This window comes from Pseudophryne corroboree, chromosome 11, assembly GCF_028390025.1.
Source record: "Pseudophryne corroboree isolate aPseCor3 chromosome 11, aPseCor3.hap2, whole genome shotgun sequence".
Classification (NCBI taxonomy): Eukaryota; Metazoa; Chordata; class Amphibia; order Anura; family Myobatrachidae; genus Pseudophryne; species Pseudophryne corroboree.
Genome location: NC_086454.1, coordinates 41,358,532 through 41,378,033, shown reverse-complemented (window position 1 = coordinate 41,378,033; position 19,502 = coordinate 41,358,532). Strand labels below are relative to the sequence as shown.

Genomic DNA, 19,502 nt, shown 5'->3' with positions numbered 1-19,502 from the left:
TTCTTTGCGTCATGTGCTGTTTGGGGAGTATTTTTTGGAAGGGACATCCTGCCTGACACTGCAGTGCCACTCCTAGATGGGCCAGGTGTTTGTGTCGGCCACTTGGGTCGCTTATCTTAGTCACACAGCTACCTCATTGCGCCTCTTTTTTTCTTTGCGTCATGTGCTGTTTGGGGAGTAGTTTTTTGAAGGGCCAGCCTGCATGACACTGCAGTGCCACTCCTAGATGGGCCAGGTGTTTGTGTCGGCCTCTTGGGTCGCTTATCTTAGTCACACAGCTACCTCATTGCGCCTTTTTTTTTTCTTTGCGTCATGTGCTGTTTGGGGAGTAGTTTTTTGAAGGGCCAGCCTGCGTGACACTGCAGTGCCACTCCTAGATGGGCCAGGTGTTTGTGTCGGCCACTAGGGTCGCTTAGCTTACTCACACAGCTACCTCATTGCGCCTCTTTTTTTCTTTGCGTCATGTGCTGTTTGGGGAGTATTTTTTGGAAGGGACATCCTGCCTGACACTGCAGTGCCACTCCTAGATGGGCCAGGTGTTTGTGTCGGCCACTTGGGTCGCTGAGCTTAGTCATCCAGCGACCTCGGTGCAAATTTTAGGACTAAAAATAATATTGTGAGGTGTGAGGTGTTCAGAATAGACTGGAAATGAGTGGAATTTATGGTTATTGAGGTTAATAATACTATGGGATCAAAATGACCCCCAAATTCAATGATTTAAGCTGTTTTTTAGGTTTTTTTGGAAAAAAACACCCGAATCCAAAACACACCCGAATCCGACAAAAAAAATTTCCGGTGCTCATCACTAGTTATCAGTCATACATATATGGTGGGCAATAGACGGAAGTTTTGTGAGTAGTGTATTGTCCTCTCCTTCCACAATGTGCATGCGCCACAGCTAGGGTTGCCACCTCATGCATCATCGATTCCTGGAGATCAAAGGAGCGGCGCCGGGGGCCAGAGATGGAAGTCAGCAGCAGTCGGGAATCAGGAGCGGGGATGGTGAGTATTAATTAATTTATTTATTATTGTAAGTGGCACAAACTAGGGGGCACAAACGGGGGCACAACTCTACAGGGGGCACAAACGGGGGCACAACTCTACAGGGAGCACAAACGGGGGCACAACTCTACAGGGGGTATACCTGACCACGCCCCTTTATGAAGTCACGCCCTATTTTCGCCCGGGGCGCCAAAAGTGCTAGAACCGGCCCTGGTGCCATGGTCCCGGGACAAATCGGAGGTGGGGCTCTGGAGGAAGTAACAGTGAAGGGAGGACCCAGTCACAGCAGAAGGAAGAGGGCTAGGCACTCGGGGAGATAAATGGACCGCTGAATCCATCCATCCCACAGGTAGGCAGCAGCATACAGTAACTGCGGGCCGAGCACATTTTTTGATATACGGAGGATGAAATTGTCTTGGTAACTTGACCACTAGCCACTGTCCGGTGACCTGTACTCCCCCCCTGGCATAGGCTGAGACTGGGGCTGGGGGAGGGGCAGTGTGGCAACCTGCATTCACTGTGGGTTTTTTTCTTGCCAACAGCAGCACAGCAGTGGATCGTGTGGGCCTATTTTGATGGGGGGCCTGGAACTGCAGCTCCATCCGCCCCATTGTTAATCTGGCCCTGCACACAGGGGCTGATTGGGAAGTTTCTGGAAGCAGCCCTTAGGGGGGCAGAGTCTGTTGAGGGGCGGGGTCTGGTGGCAGGGCAGGATGCTTTCTTTTCAGAAGTTAGAGCTTTGTCAAAACAGCACCAGCAATCATGAAACAATGACTGCCATCAGTGGTGGGCCCAGGTGCAAAAATATGCATCCCCAACATCGCCTATAATCCAAATAGGAACAGCACACCACAAAACATGGGGCATGGTTTTCTTGAAAAGGGGCGTGTCCGCACAATAGTACTCCCAATTCAAATTACGCAACACAGTAGTGCAGCTTTATTCACATTACATCGCACAGTAGTGCTCCTTATACATGTTACGCAACACAGTAGTGCTTATTATATTATACACTTACGCCATGCTGTATTACTTCTTATACACCTTACGCCATGCCGTATTACTTCTTATACACCTTACGCCATGCCGTATTACTCCTTATACACCTTACACCATGCCGTATTACTCCTTATATGCCTTACGCCATGCCGTATTACTCCTTATATGCCTTACGCCATGCCGTATTACTCCTTATACACCTTACACCATGCCGTATTACTCCTTATATGCCTTACGCCATGCCGTATTACTCCTTATATGCCTTACGCCATGCCGTATTACTCCTTATACACCTTACACCATGCCGTATTACTCCTTATATGCCTTACACCATGCCGTATTACTCCTTATACACCTTATGCCATGCCATATTACTCCTTATACACCTTACGCCACGCCGTATTACTCCTTATACGCCTTACGCCATGCCGTATTACTCCTTACACATGTTATGTCACACAGTGATGTTCCTTATACATGCTACTCCACGCAGTTTTGCTCCTTAAACATGTTACACCACGCAGTAGCGCTCCATATACAGGTTACGCCACACTGAATTGTTCCTTATAGATGTTACGCCACGCTGTATTGTACCTTATACATGTTACGCCACGAAGTAGTGCTCCATATACACGTTACGCCACACAGTATTGCTCCTTATACATGTTACGCCACACAGTATTGCTCCTTATACGTGTTATGCCACACAGTAGTGCTCCTTATACGTGTTATGCCACACAGTAGTGCTCCTTATACGTGTTACACCACACAGTAGTGCTCCTTATACGTGTTATGCCACACAGTAGTGCTCCTTATACGTGTTATGTCACAAAGTTGTGCTCCATATACACGTTACGCCATACAGTATTGCTCCTTATACATGTTACGCCACACAGTATTGCTACTAACACACAGTACAGCAGACACCACAGTTTCTACAAAAAATGTACCACCTTCAGTGTCGCACAATACAAGTATGCGTCAGAAATAGTAATCAAACACTGCGGTTCTAATTTCATACGTTTAGTGGCTGATTTTTTAGCCTTTTTGCTTATCAGTTGTTTCCTGGATGCCAACATTGGTGGTAATTCCAAATTTATAGCAGCAGGATTTTTGATAGCAATTGGGCAAAACCATGTGCACTGCAGGGGAGGCAGATACAACATGTGCAGAGAGAGTTAGATTTGGGTGGGGTGTGTTCAATCTGCAATCTAAATTGCAGTGTAAAAATAAAGCAGCCATTATTTACCCTGCACAGAAACAAAATAACCCACCCAAATCTAACTCTCTCTGCACATGTTATATCTGCCCCCCCTGCAGTGCACATGGTTTTGCCCAACTGCTAAAAAATGTCCTGCTGCGATCATCTTGGAATTACCCCCATTGCTCGATTCTTTGCCTCCAATAATGCATTTAGATCATAACCCCGATTTAAAAAATGAATGACCAATCAGTCAATGTTGATATTAGCCTGGCTGCCACTGCTACAAATGCGTCTAGCCTGTATGAACTGTGACTATGGTAGACCATACTTTAGAGCTTTAGGATGAAAACTGCCTGCCTGCAAAAGTGTGTTCCTATCAGTTGACTTACTGTAGGGCAGTACGGATGGTGTAATGGTTAGCATTACTGCCTCACAGCACTGAGGTCATGGGTTTGATTCCCTAACTGTGTGGAGTTTGTATATTCTCCCTGTACTTGCGTGGGTTTCCTCCGGGTACTCCGGTTTCCTCCCACAATCCAAAAATATACTGATAGGTCAATTGTCTCCCAACAAAATTAACCCTAGTCTGTGTGTACATGTGATAGGGAATATAGAGTGTAAGCTCCACTGGGGCAGGGACTGATATGAATGGGCAAATATTCTCTCTGTAAAGCGCTGCGGAATATGTGTGCGCTATATAAATAACTGGTAATAAATAATAAATAAATAATAAGTAGAGATGAGCGGGTTCGGTTCGCCGAGAACCGAACTCCACGTGTCAAACACGGTTCCAAGCTGTCAAACACGGGTCCGAGCCAGGCTCGGTTATTCCCGCCTGACTCGGAAAACCCGAACGAGGCAAAACATCATCATCCCACTGTCGGATTCTCGCGGGATTCAGATTCTATATAAAGAGCCGCATGTCGCCGCCATTTTCACTCGGGCATTGCAGAGAGTACAGAGAGGACATGGCTACGTTCTCTCAGTATCAGTGCTCATTGTCTTGTGCTGCATCGTGCTGCTCAGTAATACTAGTACAGTGTCTCTCTTGTGCTGCATCTTGCTGCTGTAGGGTGCTGTGGTTGTAGTGTCCTGTGACTGTGCATTGGTCACCATCATTCCAGTCACAGTGGTATCTGGGGGGTGACAATTCCACAGTGATATTGTGCTGCTCACTAATACTAATACTAGTACAGTGTCTTGTGCTGCATCGTGCTGCTCAGTGTCAGTTCTCAGTAGTATCATCAGTGCTCAGTATCACTGCTAAGTAGTATATCATCAGTGCTCAGTATCACTAGTCAGTGCTCAGTGTCTTGTACTCCATCGTGCTGCTCAGTGTCAGTTCTCAGTAGTATCATCAGTGCTCAGTATCACTAGTCAGTGCTCAGTGTCTTGTGCTGCATCGTGCTGCTCAGTGTCAGTTCTCAGTAGTATCATCAGTGCTCAGTATCACTGCTCAGTAGTATCATCAATGCTCAGTATCACTGCTCAGTAGTATCATACCTCCCAACTGTCCCGATTTTCGCGGGACAGTCCCGTTTTTTGGGGACTGTCCCGCTGTCCCACCCGCGGGCCGCAGTGTCCCGCGGTGGGGAGGACAGTTGGGAGGCTCTGTCTGTCGCTGCCCTGCTTAGCAGAGCAGCGGTGAATAGACGCTGTGCGCATGCGCACAGCGTCTATTCTGTGCAGACAGGGGGAGAGGGGGCATGCCAGCGGCTCACAGAGCGCTGGGCATGCCCCCTCAATGACGAAAATGGAGGCGTGGCTCGCGATCGCGGGTCCTCCCGCGAAGCCACGCCCCCTTTTCATATGTCACGCCCCCTTTACGGGAGCCGTCTTTAGAAAGAAGCAAAGTTGGGAGGTATGGTAGTATCATCAGTGCTCAGTATCACTGGTCAGTGCTCAGTGTCTTGTGCTGCATCGTGCTGTTCAGTGTCAGTTCTCAGTAGTATCATCAGTGCTCAGTATCACTGCTCAGTAGTATCATCAGTGCTCAGTATCACTGCTCAGTGCTCAGTGTCTTGTACTGCATCGTACTGCTCAGTATCACTGCTCAGTAGTATCATCAGTGCTCAGTATCACTGGTCAGTAGTATCATCAGTGCTCAGTATCACTAGTCAGTAGTATCATCAGTGCTCAGTATCACTGCTCAGTAGTATCATCAGTGCTCAGTATCACTGGTCAGTGATCAGTGTCTTGTGCTGCATCATGCTGCTCAGTGTCAGTTCTCAGTATCACTGCTCAGTAGTATCATCAGTGCTCAGTATCACTGCTCAGTGGTATCATCAGTGCTCAGTATCACTGCTCAGTAATATCATCAGTGCTCAGTATCACTGGTCAGTGCTCAGTATCTTGTGCTGCATCGTGCTGCTCAGTGTCAGTTCTCAGTATCACTGCTCAGTAGTATCATCAGTGCTCAGTATCACTGCTCAGTAGTATAATCAGTGCTCAGTATCACTGGTCAGTGCTCAGTGTCTTGTGCTGCATCGTGCTGCTCAGTGTCAGTTCTCAGTATCACTGCTCAGTAGTATCATCAGTGCTCAGTATCACTGCTCAGTAGTATCATCAGTGCTCAGTATCACTGCTCAGTGGTATCATCAGTGCTCAGTATCACTGCTCAGTAGTATCATCACTGCTCAGTATCACTGCTCAGTAGTATCATCACTGCTCAGTATCACTGGTCAGTGCTCGGTGTCTTGTGCTGCATCGTGCTGCTCAGTGTCAGTTCTCAGTAGTATCAGTGCTCAGTATCACTGCTCAGTAGTATCAACAGTGCTCAGTATCACTGGTCAGTGCTCAGTGTCTTGTGCTGCATTGTGCTGCTCAGTGTTAGTTCTCAGTATCACTGCTCAGTAGTATCATCATCAGTGCTCAGTATCACTGCTCAGTAGTATCATCAGTGCTTAGTATCACTGGTCAGTGCTCAGTGTCTTGTGCTGCATCTTGCTGATGTAGGGTGGGGTGGTCTTCAGTATGCCGAATGTCGGGATCCCGGCACACAGTATACCGGCGCCGGAATCCCGACACCCGGCATACCGACAGCTATTCTCCCTCGTGGGGGTCCACGACCCCCCTGGGGGGAGAATAAAATAGTGTGGCGAGCGCAGCGAGCCCGCAAGGGGCTCCTTTGCGCTCGCCACGCTGTCAGTATGCCGGCGGTCGGGCTCCCGGCGCCGGTAAGCTGGTCACCGGGAGCCCGAGCGCCGGCATACAATACTACACCAGTAGGGTGCTGTGGTAGTGTCCTGTCACTGTGCATAGGTCATCATCATTCCAGTCACAGTGGAATCTGGTATCTATCTAGTGGTATCAAATTCCAGACATTACTGCCGTCTAATTCCAGATATATTACTGTCATATAATTCCACACATTAAAAAATGGAGAACAAAAATTTGGAGGGTAAAATAGGGAAAGATCAAGATCCACTTCCACCTAGTGCTGAAGCTGCTGCCACTAGTCATGGCAGAGACGATGAAATGCCATCAACATCGTCTGCCAAGGCCGATGCCCAATGTCATAGTAGAGAGCATGTAAAATCCAAAAAGCAAAAGTTCAGTAAAATGACCCAAAAAGATAAATTAAAATCATCTGAGGAGAAGCGTAAACTTGCCAATATGCCATTTTTATGACACGGAGTGGCAAGGAACGGCTGAGGCCCTGGCCTATGTTCATGGCTAGTGGTTCAGCTTCACATGAGGATGGAAGCACTCATCCTCTCGCTAGAAAAATGAAAAGAGTTAAGCTGGCAAAAGCACAGCAAAGAACTGTGCGTTCTACAGTGGCAAATGCAGGATTTGCATGAGGGGGTTTCCAGAACTGGGTGGAGCCAAGCACGGGGGTGGGGACTGAGGTGACCCAGTATATGCTGGGTCCATAAAACTAGTGTATACATATATATACACACACATACATATACACATATACATATACATATACACATAGCATATTAAACATGCATACATATATATATATATATATATATATATATATATATATACATTGTCAAAGTCAAAAATATTACATAGAGAGACCATATAAACTGCACACATATAAGTCGCTATACTTGCAAATATGCGCAGCGAGCACAGCAATATATGGAAACACACGCATTTGCTCGGACATGGCACAGAGATGGATTCGGCACTTGTTTCATACAGTACATGGTTATAATAATGAACAGCACCAGACATCAAGGAGATTTAGAATTGGCTAATGAATTAATGTCATGGATGTGTATCATTCGAACCGAACCAGATAAACACATCATGTTTGGTATTGAAGCAAGCAGAATGAGGTGTGGGTTAGTTTGAGGCCTGTTGTGTTGTTGTGGGACATTGCAGCGGATAGATATGATTATATGTATAAAAGCTAAGATCATATTGTTAGAACAATGGATGCTCAAGACAACCTTTTACTAAGTTTTCAGGGCTGAACCTGATTAGCATATACAAAGAGAATGGTGACTCAATACAAAGGAGAAAGAAAGACCCCTCCCCCAGGTACTGGTCAAACAGGAAGGTAGTGGTCAGGTGTGGCCTCAGAGAACAGATGTAATGTAGCTACACTCACAGACACACACACAGCTACCTGGCACCAAGCAGCATGGCAGCTAAATCCCCAGGACATCTTCCAAACTAAAGGCTAAGTATTGAACTTCACATGGCTAGATAAGGAAACAGACAGATTGCTTTCTGGTTTAAATAGGATATTGTAACTTGGTTGTGTGATTGTTGGGTGTTTGTGGATACTCTGTGAAGTCCGTGATGAATTGGAACAGTATACAATCTGTAGCATAGTATTTGTGGTATTTGTTTGCCTATGGAGATTTAAAATAGATTGTGCTGGTTAGTTATAAAATATATCCTGTTAATCATAAATACCACCATGCAGTTACGTTTGTGTTAATTACATTGTGATCTGGTCTTGTGATGAATATGCTCTGGTTATTGAGATACTGAAGTTGTTTGGGATGTGAAATTATGAGATGGTTCTAGGAAGTTGGATTACATTGTGAAAGGTGATTTAGATGGTTTGGAATTGTAAAATCAGAACATATGCATTGTTTTGAGGCTTGGACATTTTGGAATAAAGTGCCATGTGTTTGGACCTGCAAATCTAAAATGGCTGCTGCTGGATGTCTTCCCCTCCCCCTTTCAGCCATGTGGTGTGGTCTTTGGAATCAAGTGGAGGTTTCTCAAAATGGAGTCTAGCTTCCATCCCATGCTGTATTCAGCATTGACTAACTGCGCAGCGATTGTCTCTCACATGTGTAGTTTTATCTGCAACCATGTTGTCTCTTATTTAATGTTATCATTGTCTTACTGTGAGCCAATTTCTCTCATCTCTCTCCGTCTCTCTCTCTCTCTCTCTCTCTCTCTCTCTCTCTCTCCTCTTTTCTCTTATATCTCTCATAGTATTATAGTATTGTATTGTATTGCATTTAGGTCAGTGTAGTATTGTCTTTTTGTATTTATTGTTTAGTTCTGTGGTTAGGAAGTCTTTGTTATATTGTAGTGTATCATTTGTACGGTTATCCCCTTTTACAAGTATATTAGATATAATACAGTTAATAGGCTTTGGACCCTAAACCAGTATCTGTGTATTTCCTATAGTGTTAAGTGTTCACTTGAGCGTCGGTGACGCTCAAGCAGCTTTGTAATTAGTCAGGTTACACAAGGTTGCACTTACACCCTGTATTCACATTAAGGTATTCTGTGTATTTCATTGTTAAAAGGTTTAGACATAAAGGTATAGCGTTGTGAGCGTCTGCGCTGCTGGTGATCTCCTCGTGGTCTCGAGCGTCTGCTACGCCATAGCGAATCATTACGTTAGTCAACAGCCAATAGCGTGCCTGCCTGTGATCTCTGGGCCGTGAGCGAACGTGACGCTTGAGCGTCTCGCCTACGGCTGAGCGATCGTTACGCAACTAGTGTACCCTTACGGTACTTCTTAAGTAAACAGCGTACAGTGTTCTTAGACCTCATAAAGGGTTGTTTATACGACAAAAGTATTTAGTATTGTCAACATACAGTACACGTATATATGCATGTATATATATCATGTGTGTGTGTTTATATGTATGTATATACATGTGTGTATATATATGTATGCACATGGATATATATGTACTATGATTAAAATGAACTTTTATTAAGCACTTACAAGTTCCACCAGGAAGACAGCAGGCTGCAGATGACGCTAGACAGCCATTAATAATACATATGCAGCTAAAAAAAATAAAATTAAAATAAAAATTATTATTATTTTTTTGGTGGAGGGGGGTTTCTGGGTGCTCGGAACCCCCCCCCCCCCCCCCCTTCCCCGGGTGCGCCACTGTTCTAAATCACAAATCCCCAAGGAGAGTCCAATTTGTGTCGTTGCGATGCCTGACCTTCCCAACACTGGATGGGAAGAGGTGGCTCCTTCCACTATTTGCACGCCCCCTGCAAGTGCTGGAAGGAGCACCCACAGTCCAGTTCCTGATATTCACATTGAAGATGTCACTGTTGAAGTGCACCTAGATGAGGATATGGGTGTTGCTGGCGCTGAGGAGGAAGTTGACAAGGAGGATTCTTATGGTGAAGTTGTTTGTTTAAATCAGGCACCCGGGGAGACTGTTGTTGTCCGTGGGATGAATATGGCCATTGGCATGCCTGGTCAAAATACAAAAAAAATCACCTCTTCGGTGTGGAATTATTTCAACAGAAATAAGGACAACAGGTGTCAAGCCATGTGTTGCCTTTGTCAAGCCGTAATAAGTAGGGGCAAGGACGTTAACCACCTAGGAACAGCCTCCCTTATACGTCACCTGGACCGCATTCATCAGAAGTCAGTGACAAGTTCAAAAACTTTGGGTAACAGCGGAAGCAGTCCACTGACAACTAAATCCCTTCTTCCTCCTGTACACAAGCTCCTGCAAACCACCCCACCAACTCCCTCAATGTCAATTTCCTCCTTCCCCAGGAATGCCAATAGTCCTGCAGGCCATGTCACTGGCAATTCTGACGAGTCCTCTCCTGCCTGGGATTCCTCCGATGCATCCTTGAGTGTAACGCCTACTGCTGCTGGCGCTGCTGTTGTTGCTGCTGGGAGTCGATCGTCATCCCAGAGGGGAAGTCGGAAGACCACTTGTACTACTTCCAGTAAGCAATTGACTATCCAACAGTCCTTTGCGAGGAAGATGAAATATCACAGCAGTCATCCTGTTGCAAAGCAGATAACTGAGGCCTTGACAGCTATGTTGGTGTTAGACGTGCGTCCGGTATCCACCGTTAGTTCACAGGGACTTAGAGAATTTCTTGAGGTAGTGTGTCCTCAGTACCAAATCCCATCTAGGTTCCACTTCAGTAGGCAGGCGATACAGAGAAGAATGTACACAGACGTCAGAAAAAGGGTCCGCAGTGTCCTAAAAAATGCAGTTGTACCCACTGTCCACTTAACCACGGACATGTGGACAAGTGGAGCAGGGCAGACTAAGGACTATATGACTGTGACAGCCCACTGGGTAGATGTATTGCCTCCCGCAGCAACAACAGCGGCTGCACCAGTAGCAGCATCTCGCAAACGCCAACTCGTTCCTAGGCAGGCTATGCTTTGTATCACCGCTTTCCGTAAGAGGCACACCGCTGACAACCTGTTACGGAAACTGAGGGACATCATCGCTCATTGGCTTACCCCACTTAGACTCTCCTGGGGATTTGTGATATCAGACAACGCTACCAATATTGTGCGTGCATTACATGTGGGTAAATTCCAGCACGTCCCGTGTTTTGCACATACAATTAATTTGGTGGTGCAGAATTTTTTGAAAAATGACTGGGGCGTGCAGGAGATGCTGTCGGTAGCCCGAAAAATTGCGGGCCACTTTCGGCATTCAGCCACCGCGTGCCGAAGACTGGAGCACCAGCAAACACGCCTGAACCTACCCTGCCATCACCTCAAGCAAGAGGTGGTAACGAGGTGGAATTCAACCCTCTATATGCTTCAGAGGATGGAGGAGCAGCAAAAGGCCATGTGGGACTTGTGGATGGAGCCCTTCATTCGCTTAACCAGGATTCACGGGTGGTCAATCTGTTGAAATCAGTGCACTACATTTTGGCCACCGTGCTCGATCCTAGGTTTAAAGCCAGACACAAGTCTGCAGATGTTCAAAGACCTGCTGGTGAGACAATTGTCAAGTCAAGCGGAACGTGACCCGTCAACAGCTCCTCCTTAATTTTCTACCGCAACTGGAGCTGCCAGGAAAAGGATAACATTTCCAAACCCACCCGCTGGCGGTGATGCAGGGCAGTCAGGAGCAAGTGCTGACATCTGGTCCGGACTGAAAGACCTGCCAAAGATTACTGACATGTCGTCTACTGTCACTGCATATGATTCTGTCGTCATTAAACGAATGGTGGAGGATTATATGGGTGACAGCATCACTGTAGGCATGTCAGACAGTCCGTATGTATACTGGCAAGAAAAAGAGGCAATTTGGAGGCCCTTGCACAAACTGGCTTTATTTTACCTAAGTTGCCCCCCCTCCAGTGTGTACTCCGAAAGAGTGTTAAGTGCAGCCGGTGACCTTGTCAGCGATCGGCATAGGAGGTTACTTCCACTAAATGTGGAGAAGATGATGTTCATCAAAATGAATTATAAAGTCCTCCGTGGAGACATTTACCAGCAATTGCCTCCAGAAAGTACACAGGGACCTGTGATGGTGGATTCCAGTGGGGACGAATTAATAATCTGTGATGAGGAGGAGGAGGAGGACCTACACCATACTTGCCTACTCTCCCGGAATGGCCGGGAGGCTCCCGAAAATCGGGTGACCCTCCCGGCCCCCCGGAAGAGCAAGCAAGTCTCCCGGAATCAGGGGTCCCCCCCCCCCCGCCCGTCCGCCCACTTAGTGTGTAAAGTGGGCGGTCTGGGCAGTTGATGACGCGATTCTTGCAGAATCGCGTCATCATAGCCACGCCCCCTGCAGTGTAATGCCGGTGATCGCGGCATTACAGAGCGGGGGCGTGGCTTAAAGCTGGCGGCATCGTGACCCTGCCCCGCTCCGCCCTTGCTCCGCCTCCGGACCTCCTCCTCCCCACGTCAAAGCCCTCCCTTGCCCCCTTGCTGAGCCGACCTGGCTGCTCTCTCCCGCAGAGAGCAGCCAGAATGTCGGCAACTCTGCCCTACACCCTGAAAGGGGTGAGGAATCTGAGGGTGAGGATGAGGATGACATCCTGCCTCTGTAGAGCCAGTTTGTGCAAGGAGAGATGAATTGCTTCTTTTTTGGTGGGGTGATTAATTTCTTCTTTTTTTGTGAGGGCCGAAACAAACCAATAATTTCAGCCACAGTCGTGTGGCAGATCCTGTCGTTGAAATGATTGGTTTGTTAAAGTGTGCATGTCCTGTTTATACAACATAAGGGTGGGTGGGAGGGCCCAAGGACAATTCCATCTTGCATCTATTTTTTTTATCTATTATTTGCCTCATGTGCTGTTTGGGGACTATTTTTTCAAGTGCCATCCTGTCTGACACTGCAGTGCCACTCCTAGATGGGCCAGGTGTTTATGCCGCCCACTTGGGTCGCTTAGCTAAGTCATCCAGCGACCTCGGTGCAAATTTTTGAACTAAAAATAATATTGTGAGGTGTTCAGAATAGACTGGAAATGAGTGGAAGTATTGTTACTGAGGTTAATAATACTATAGGATCAAAATTACCCCCAAATTCTATGATTTTAGCTGTTTTTGAGTTTTTTTAAAAATCACCCGAATCCAAAACCCGAAAGGGTGGTTTTGCCAAAATGCGTCCGAATCCAAAACACGACCGCGGACCCGAATCCAAAACACCTGATGGCAATCATACATTACCAGGAAAGTCCAGGAACAGAGCATTTTCTCCCTCATGGAGAGGGTCAGGTAGGCAAGTATGGTGTAGATAGATAGATATTTATATAAACATTTTTGGGGGGTCCCAGAGATATCACTGTACCGGGCCCCAAGATAATTTCTGTTTCTGTTGCGCCCCTGTTGCTGGACCTGGGTACAACAGGGGGCGCAGAGCAAAAAATAAGAATTTACTTACCGATAATTCTATTTCTCGGAGTCCGTAGTGGATGCTGGGGTTCCTGAAAGGACCATGGGGAATAGCGGCTCCGCAGGAGACAGGGCACAAAAAGTAAAGCTTTCCGATCAGGTGGTGTGCACTGGCTCCTCCCCCTATGACCCTCCTCCAAGCCTCAGTTAGGTACTGTGCCCGGACGAGCGTACACAATAAGGGAGGAATTTTGAATCCCGGGTAAGACTCATACCAGCCACACCAATCACACCGTACAACTTGTGATCTAAACCCAGTTAACAGTATGATAACAGAGGAGCCTCTGAAAGATGGCTCCCTACAACAATAACCCGAATTAGTTAACAATAACTATGTACAATTATTGCAGATAATCCGCACTTGGGATGGGCGCCCAGCATCCACTACGGACTCCGAGAAATAGAATTATCGGTAAGTAAATTCTTATTTTCTCTATCGTCCTAGTGGATGCTGGGGTTCCTGAAAGGACCATGGGGATTATACCAAAGCTCCCAAACGGGCGGGAGAGTGCGGATGACTCTGCAGCACCGAATGAGAGAACTCCAGGTCCTCCTTAGCCAGAGTATCAAATTTGTAAAATTTTACAAACGTGTTCTCCCCTGACCACGTAGCTGCTCGGCAAAGTTGTAATGCCGAGACCCCTCGGGCAGCCGCCCAAGATGAGCCCACCTTCCTTGTGGAGTGGGCCCTTACAGATTTAGGCTGTGGCAGGCCTGCCACAGAATGTGCAAGTTGGATTGTGCTACAGATCCAACGAGCAATCGTCTGCTTAGACGCAGGAGCACCCATCTTGTTGGGTGCATACAATATAAACAACGAGTCAGATTTTCTGACTCCAGCTGTCCTTGCAATATATATTTTCAATGCTCTGACAACGTCCAGTAACTTGGAGTCCTCCAAGTCACTTGTAGCCGCAGGCACTACAATAGGCTGGTTCAGATGAAATGCTGACACCACCTTAGGGAGAAAATGCGGACGAGTCCGCAGTTCCGCCCTGTCTGAATGGAAAATCAGATATGGGCTTTTGTAAGATAAAGCTGCCAGTTCTGACACTCTCCTGGCCGAAGCCAGGGCTAGTAGCATGGTCACTTTCCATGTGAGATATTTCAAATCCACATTTTTTAGTGGTTCAAACCAATGAGATTTTAGAAAGTCCAAAACCACATTGAGATCCCACGGTGCCACTGGAGGCACCACAGGAGGCTGTATATGCAGCACTCCCTTAACAAAAGTCTGGACTTCAGGGACTGAAGCCAATTCTTTCTGGAAGAAAATCGACAGGGCCGAAATTTGAACCTTAATAGATCCCAATTTGAGACCCATAGACAATCCTGATTGCAGGAAATGTAGGAATCGACCCAGTTGAAATTCCTCCGTCGGAGCACTCCGATCCTCGCACCACGCAACATATTTTCGCCAAATGCGGTGATAATGTTGCACGGTTACTTCCTTCCTTGCTTTAATCAAAGTAGGAATGACTTCTTCCGGCATGCCTTTTTCCTTTAGGATCCGGCGTTCAACCGCCATGCCGTCAAACGTAGCCGCGGTAAGTCTTGAAACAGACAGGGACCCTGCTGAAGCAAGTCCCTCCTTAGAGGTAGAGGCCACGGATCTTCCGTGATCATCTCTTGAAGTTCCGGGTACCAAGTCCTTCTTGGCCAATCCGGAACCACTAGTATCGTTCTTACGCCTCTTTGCCGTATAATTCTCAATACTTTTGGTATGAGAGGCAGAGGAGGAAACACATACACCGACTGGTACACCCAAGGCGTTACCAGCGCGTCCACAGCTATTGCCTGCGGATTTCTTGACCTGGCGCAATACCTGTCCAGTTTTTTGTTGAGGCGAGACGCCATCATGTCCACCATTGGTCTTTCCCAACGGGTTACCAGCATGTGGAAGACTTCTGGATGAAGTCCCCACTCTCCCGGGTGAAGGTCGTGTCTGCTGAGGAAGTCTGCTTCCCAGTTGTCCACTCCCGGGATGAACACTGCTGACAGTGCTATTACATGATTCTCTGCCCAGCGAAGAATCCTTGCAGCTTCTGCCATTGCACTCCTGCTTCTTGTGCCGCCCTGTCTGTTCACATGGGCGACTGCCGTGATGTTGTCCGACTGGATCAACACCGGTTTTCCCTGAAGCAGAGGTTCTGCCTGGCTTAGAGCATTGTAGATTGCTCTTAGTTCCAGAATGTTTATGTGAAGAGACGTTTCCAGGCTCGTCCACACTCCCTGGAAGTTTCTTCCTTGTGTGACTGCTCCCCAGCCTCTCAGGCTGGCGTCCGTGGTCACCAGGATCCAATCCTGTATGCCGAATCTGCGGCCCTCCAATAGATGAGCACTCTGCAACCACCACAGAAGAGATACCCTTGTCCTTGGAGACAGGGTTATCCGCTGGTGCATCTGAAGATGCGACCCTGACCATTTGTCCAACAGATCCCTCTGGAAAATTCTTGCGTGGAATCTGCCGAATGGAATTGCTTCGTAAGAAGCCACCATTTTTCCCAGGACTCTTGTGCATTGATGTACAGACACCTTTCCTGGTTTTAGGAGGTTCCTGACAAGCTCGGATAACTCCTTGGCTTTTTCCTCCGGGAGAAAAACCTTTTTCTGAACCGTGTCCAGAATCATCCCTAGGAACAGCAGACGAGTTGTCGGCATTAACTGGGATTTTGGAATATTCAGAATCCACCCGTGCTGTTTTAGCACTTCTTGAGACAGTGCTAATCCCATCTCTAGCTGTTCTCTGGACCTTGCCCTTATCAGGAGATCGTCCAAGTATGGGATAATTAATACGCCTTTTCTTCGAAGAAGAATCATCATCTCGGCCATTACCTTTGTAAAGACCCGAGGTGCCGTGGACAATCCGAACGGCAGCGTCTGAAACTGATAGTGACAGTTTTGTACGACGAACCTGAGGTACCCCTGGTGTGAGGGGTAAATTGGAACGTGGAGGTACGCATCCTTGATGTCCAAGGATACCATAAAGTCCCCTTCTTCCAGGTTCGCTATCACTGCTCTGAGTGACTCCATCTTGAACTTGAACTTCTTTATGTACAGGTTCAAGGACTTCAGATTTAGAATAGGTCTTACCGAGCCATCCGGCTTCGGTACCACAAATAGAGTGGAATAATACCCCTTTCCTTGTTGTAGAAGAGGTACCTTGACTATCACCTGCTGAGAGTACAGCTTGTGAATGGCTTCCAAGACCGTCTCCCTTTCGGAGGGGGACGTTGGTAAAGCAGACTTCAGGAAACGGCGAGGTGGATCTGTCTCTAGTTCCAACCTGTATCCCTGAGATATTATCTGCAGGATCCAGGGATCTACCTGCGAGTGAGCCCACTGCGCGCTGAAATTCTTGAGACGACCGCCCACCGCCCCCGAGTCCGCTTGAGAAGCCCCAGCGTCATGCTGAGGCTTTTGTAGAAGCGGGGGAGGGCTTCTGTTCCTGGGAAGGAGCTGCCTGTTGCTGTCTCTTCCCCCTTCCTCTGCCTCGTGGCAGATATGAATATCCCTTTGCTCTCTTGTTTTTAAAGGAACGAAAGGGCTGCGGTTGAAAAGTCGGTGTCTTTTTCTGTTGGGGAGTAACTTGAGGTAAAAAGGTGGATTTCCCGGCTGTAGCCGTGGCCACCAAATCTGATAGACCGACTCCAAATAACTCCTCCCCTTTATACGGCAAAACTTCCATATGCCGTTTTGAGTCCGCATCGCCTGACCACTGTCGCGTCCATAAACTTCTTCTGGCCGAAATGGACATAGCACTTACCCGTGATGCCAGTGTGCAGATATCCCTCTGTGCATCACGCATATAAAGAAATGCATCCTTTATTTGCTCTAAAGACAGTAAAACATTGTCCCTATCCAGGGTATCAATATTTTCAATCAGGGACTCTGACCAAGCTACTCCAGCACTGCACATCCAGGCTGTCGCTATAGCTGGTCGTAGTATAACACCTGTATGTGTGTATATACTTTTTTGGATATTTTCCATCCTCCTATCTGCTGGATCTTTAAGTGCGGCCGTCTCAGGAGAGGGTAACGCCACTTGTTTAGATAAGCGTGTGAGCGCCTTGTCCACCCTAGGAGGTGTTTCCCAGCGCGCCCTAACCTCTGGCGGGAAAGGGTATAAAGCCAATAACTTCTTTGAAATTAGCATCTTTTTATCGGGGGCAACCCACGCTTCATCACACACCTCATTTAGTTCTTCTGACTCAGGAAAAACTATAGGTAGTTTTTTCACACCCCACATAATACCCTGTTTAGTGGTACCTGTAGTATCAGCTAAATGTAACGCCTCCTTCATTGCCAAAATCATATAACGTGTGGCCCTACTGGAAAATACCGTTGATTCGTCACCGTCGCCACTGGAATCAGTGCCTGTGTCTGGGTCTGTGTCGACCGACTGAGGCAAAGGGCGTTTTACAGCCCCTGACGGTGTTTGAGGCGCCTGGACAGGCACTAATTGATTGTCCGGCCGTCTCATGTCGTCAAACGACTGCTTTAGCGTGTTGACACTATCCCGTAATTCCATAAATAAAGGCATCCATTCTGGTGTCGACCCCCTAGGAGGTGACATCCCCATATTTGGCAATTGCTCCGCCTCCACACCAATATCGTCCTCATACATGTCGACACACACGTACCGACACACAGCAGACACACAGGGAATGCTCTTAACGAAGACAGGACCCCGCTAGCCCTTTGGGGAGACAGAGGGAGAGTTTGCCAGCACACACCAAAGCGCTATATATGACAGGGATAGCCTTATAATAAGTGCTCCCTGTATAGCTGCTTTTATAATATAATTTTTGCCACTATTTTGCCCCCCCTCTCTTGTTTTACCCTGTTTCTGTAGTGCAGTGCAGGGGAGAGACCTGGGAGCCGTCCTGACCAGCGGAGCTGTGTAAGGAAAATAGCGCTGTGTGCTGAGGAGATAGGCCCCGCCCCTTTTTCGGCGGGCTCGTCTCCCGCTCTTTAGTGGATTCTGGCAGGGGTTAAATATCTCCATATAGCCCCCGGAGGCTATATGTGAGGTATTTTTTAGCCAAATAGGTTTTCATTTGCCTCCCAGGGCGCTCCCCTCCCAGCGCCCTGCACCCTCAGTGACTGCCGTGTGAAGTGTGCTGAGAGGAAAATGGCGCACAGCTGCAGTGCTGTGCGCTACCTTTAGAAGACTGAGGAGTCTTCTGCCGCCGATTCTGGACCTCTTCTTGTTTCAGCATCTGCAAGGGGGCCGGCGGCGAGGCTCCGGTGACCATCCAGGCTGTACCTGTGATCGTCCCTCTGGAGCTGATGTCCAGTAGCCAAGAAGCCAATCCATCCTGCACGCAGGTGAGTTCACTTCTTCTCCCCTAAGTCCCTCGTTGCAGTGATCCTGTTGCCAGCAGGACTCACTGTAAAATAAAAAACCTAAGCTAAACTTTTCTAAGCAGCTCTTTAGGAGAGCCACCTAGATTGCACCCTTCTCGGCCGGGCACAAAAATCTAACTGAGGCTTGGAGGAGGGTCATAGGGGGAGGAGCCAGTGCACACCACCTGATCGGAAAGCTTTACTTTTTGTGCCCTGTCTCCTGCGGAGCCGCTATTCCCCATGGTCCTTTCAGGAACCCCAGCATCCACTAGGACGATAGAGAAATAGGGACTACGGCAGGGACAGAGCCACTCATGCAGGAGCTTCTGGGCCCAGGACAGCGATCTGGGCAGAGGTGTGTTTATGTGCAGAGTAATATTAGGCATTTATCACATGCCTCTGCAGAGTATGTATTAGCATGATTGCAGAGTCGCAGCCTGGCCAGCAGGGGGCGTGTATGGTAATTCAGTCCCTGTGGTGGAACTTATGTACGTTTGGTCAGGTTGCGAGGGAAGGAGATGCGGGTTGCACATGTTCCCGGAAGTGGGGCAGTGTTAGTTGTAGAATCAGCTGACAGCACAGCAGGGTCGGTGTTATCATGATGGCCGCTCTCCGGGGTTTGGGGGTCCCGGGATATGCGGCGGTGATTTACCTGCTGCTCGCATCAGTGCTGGCCTTGGATGAACAGGTGAGCTCCCTCCCTGTATATATTATAGTGTCAATACTGTTCCTACTTACCATATATACAGTGATGAGTACAGGGCCCCCTCCCTATTTATACTGTGGTCAGTACTGCGCCCCTCCCCATAAATAGTTAGTGACAGCACTGAGCCCCCTCTTACCTTATGCACTGTGATCAGTACTGAGCCCCTCCCT

The 19,502-nt window shown here is 47.8% G+C and overlaps 1 protein-coding gene across 2 annotated transcripts in view; it reads left to right on the top strand.

Annotated features, from left to right (window-relative positions):
- Nucleotides 1-19,138: 19,138 nt before the first annotated feature.
- Nucleotides 19,139-19,502, top strand: part of LOC134968573 (transmembrane protein 9B-like) — a 40,136-nt gene continuing 39,772 nt past the window's right edge. For both annotated transcript variants that reach the window (XM_063944063.1, XM_063944062.1), the window contains exon 1: nt 19,139-19,314. In XM_063944063.1, coding sequence (XP_063800133.1) covers nt 19,225-19,314 — 90 coding nt within the window. In that variant the 5' untranslated portion in view covers nt 19,139-19,224. The remainder of the gene's footprint in view (nt 19,315-19,502) is intronic.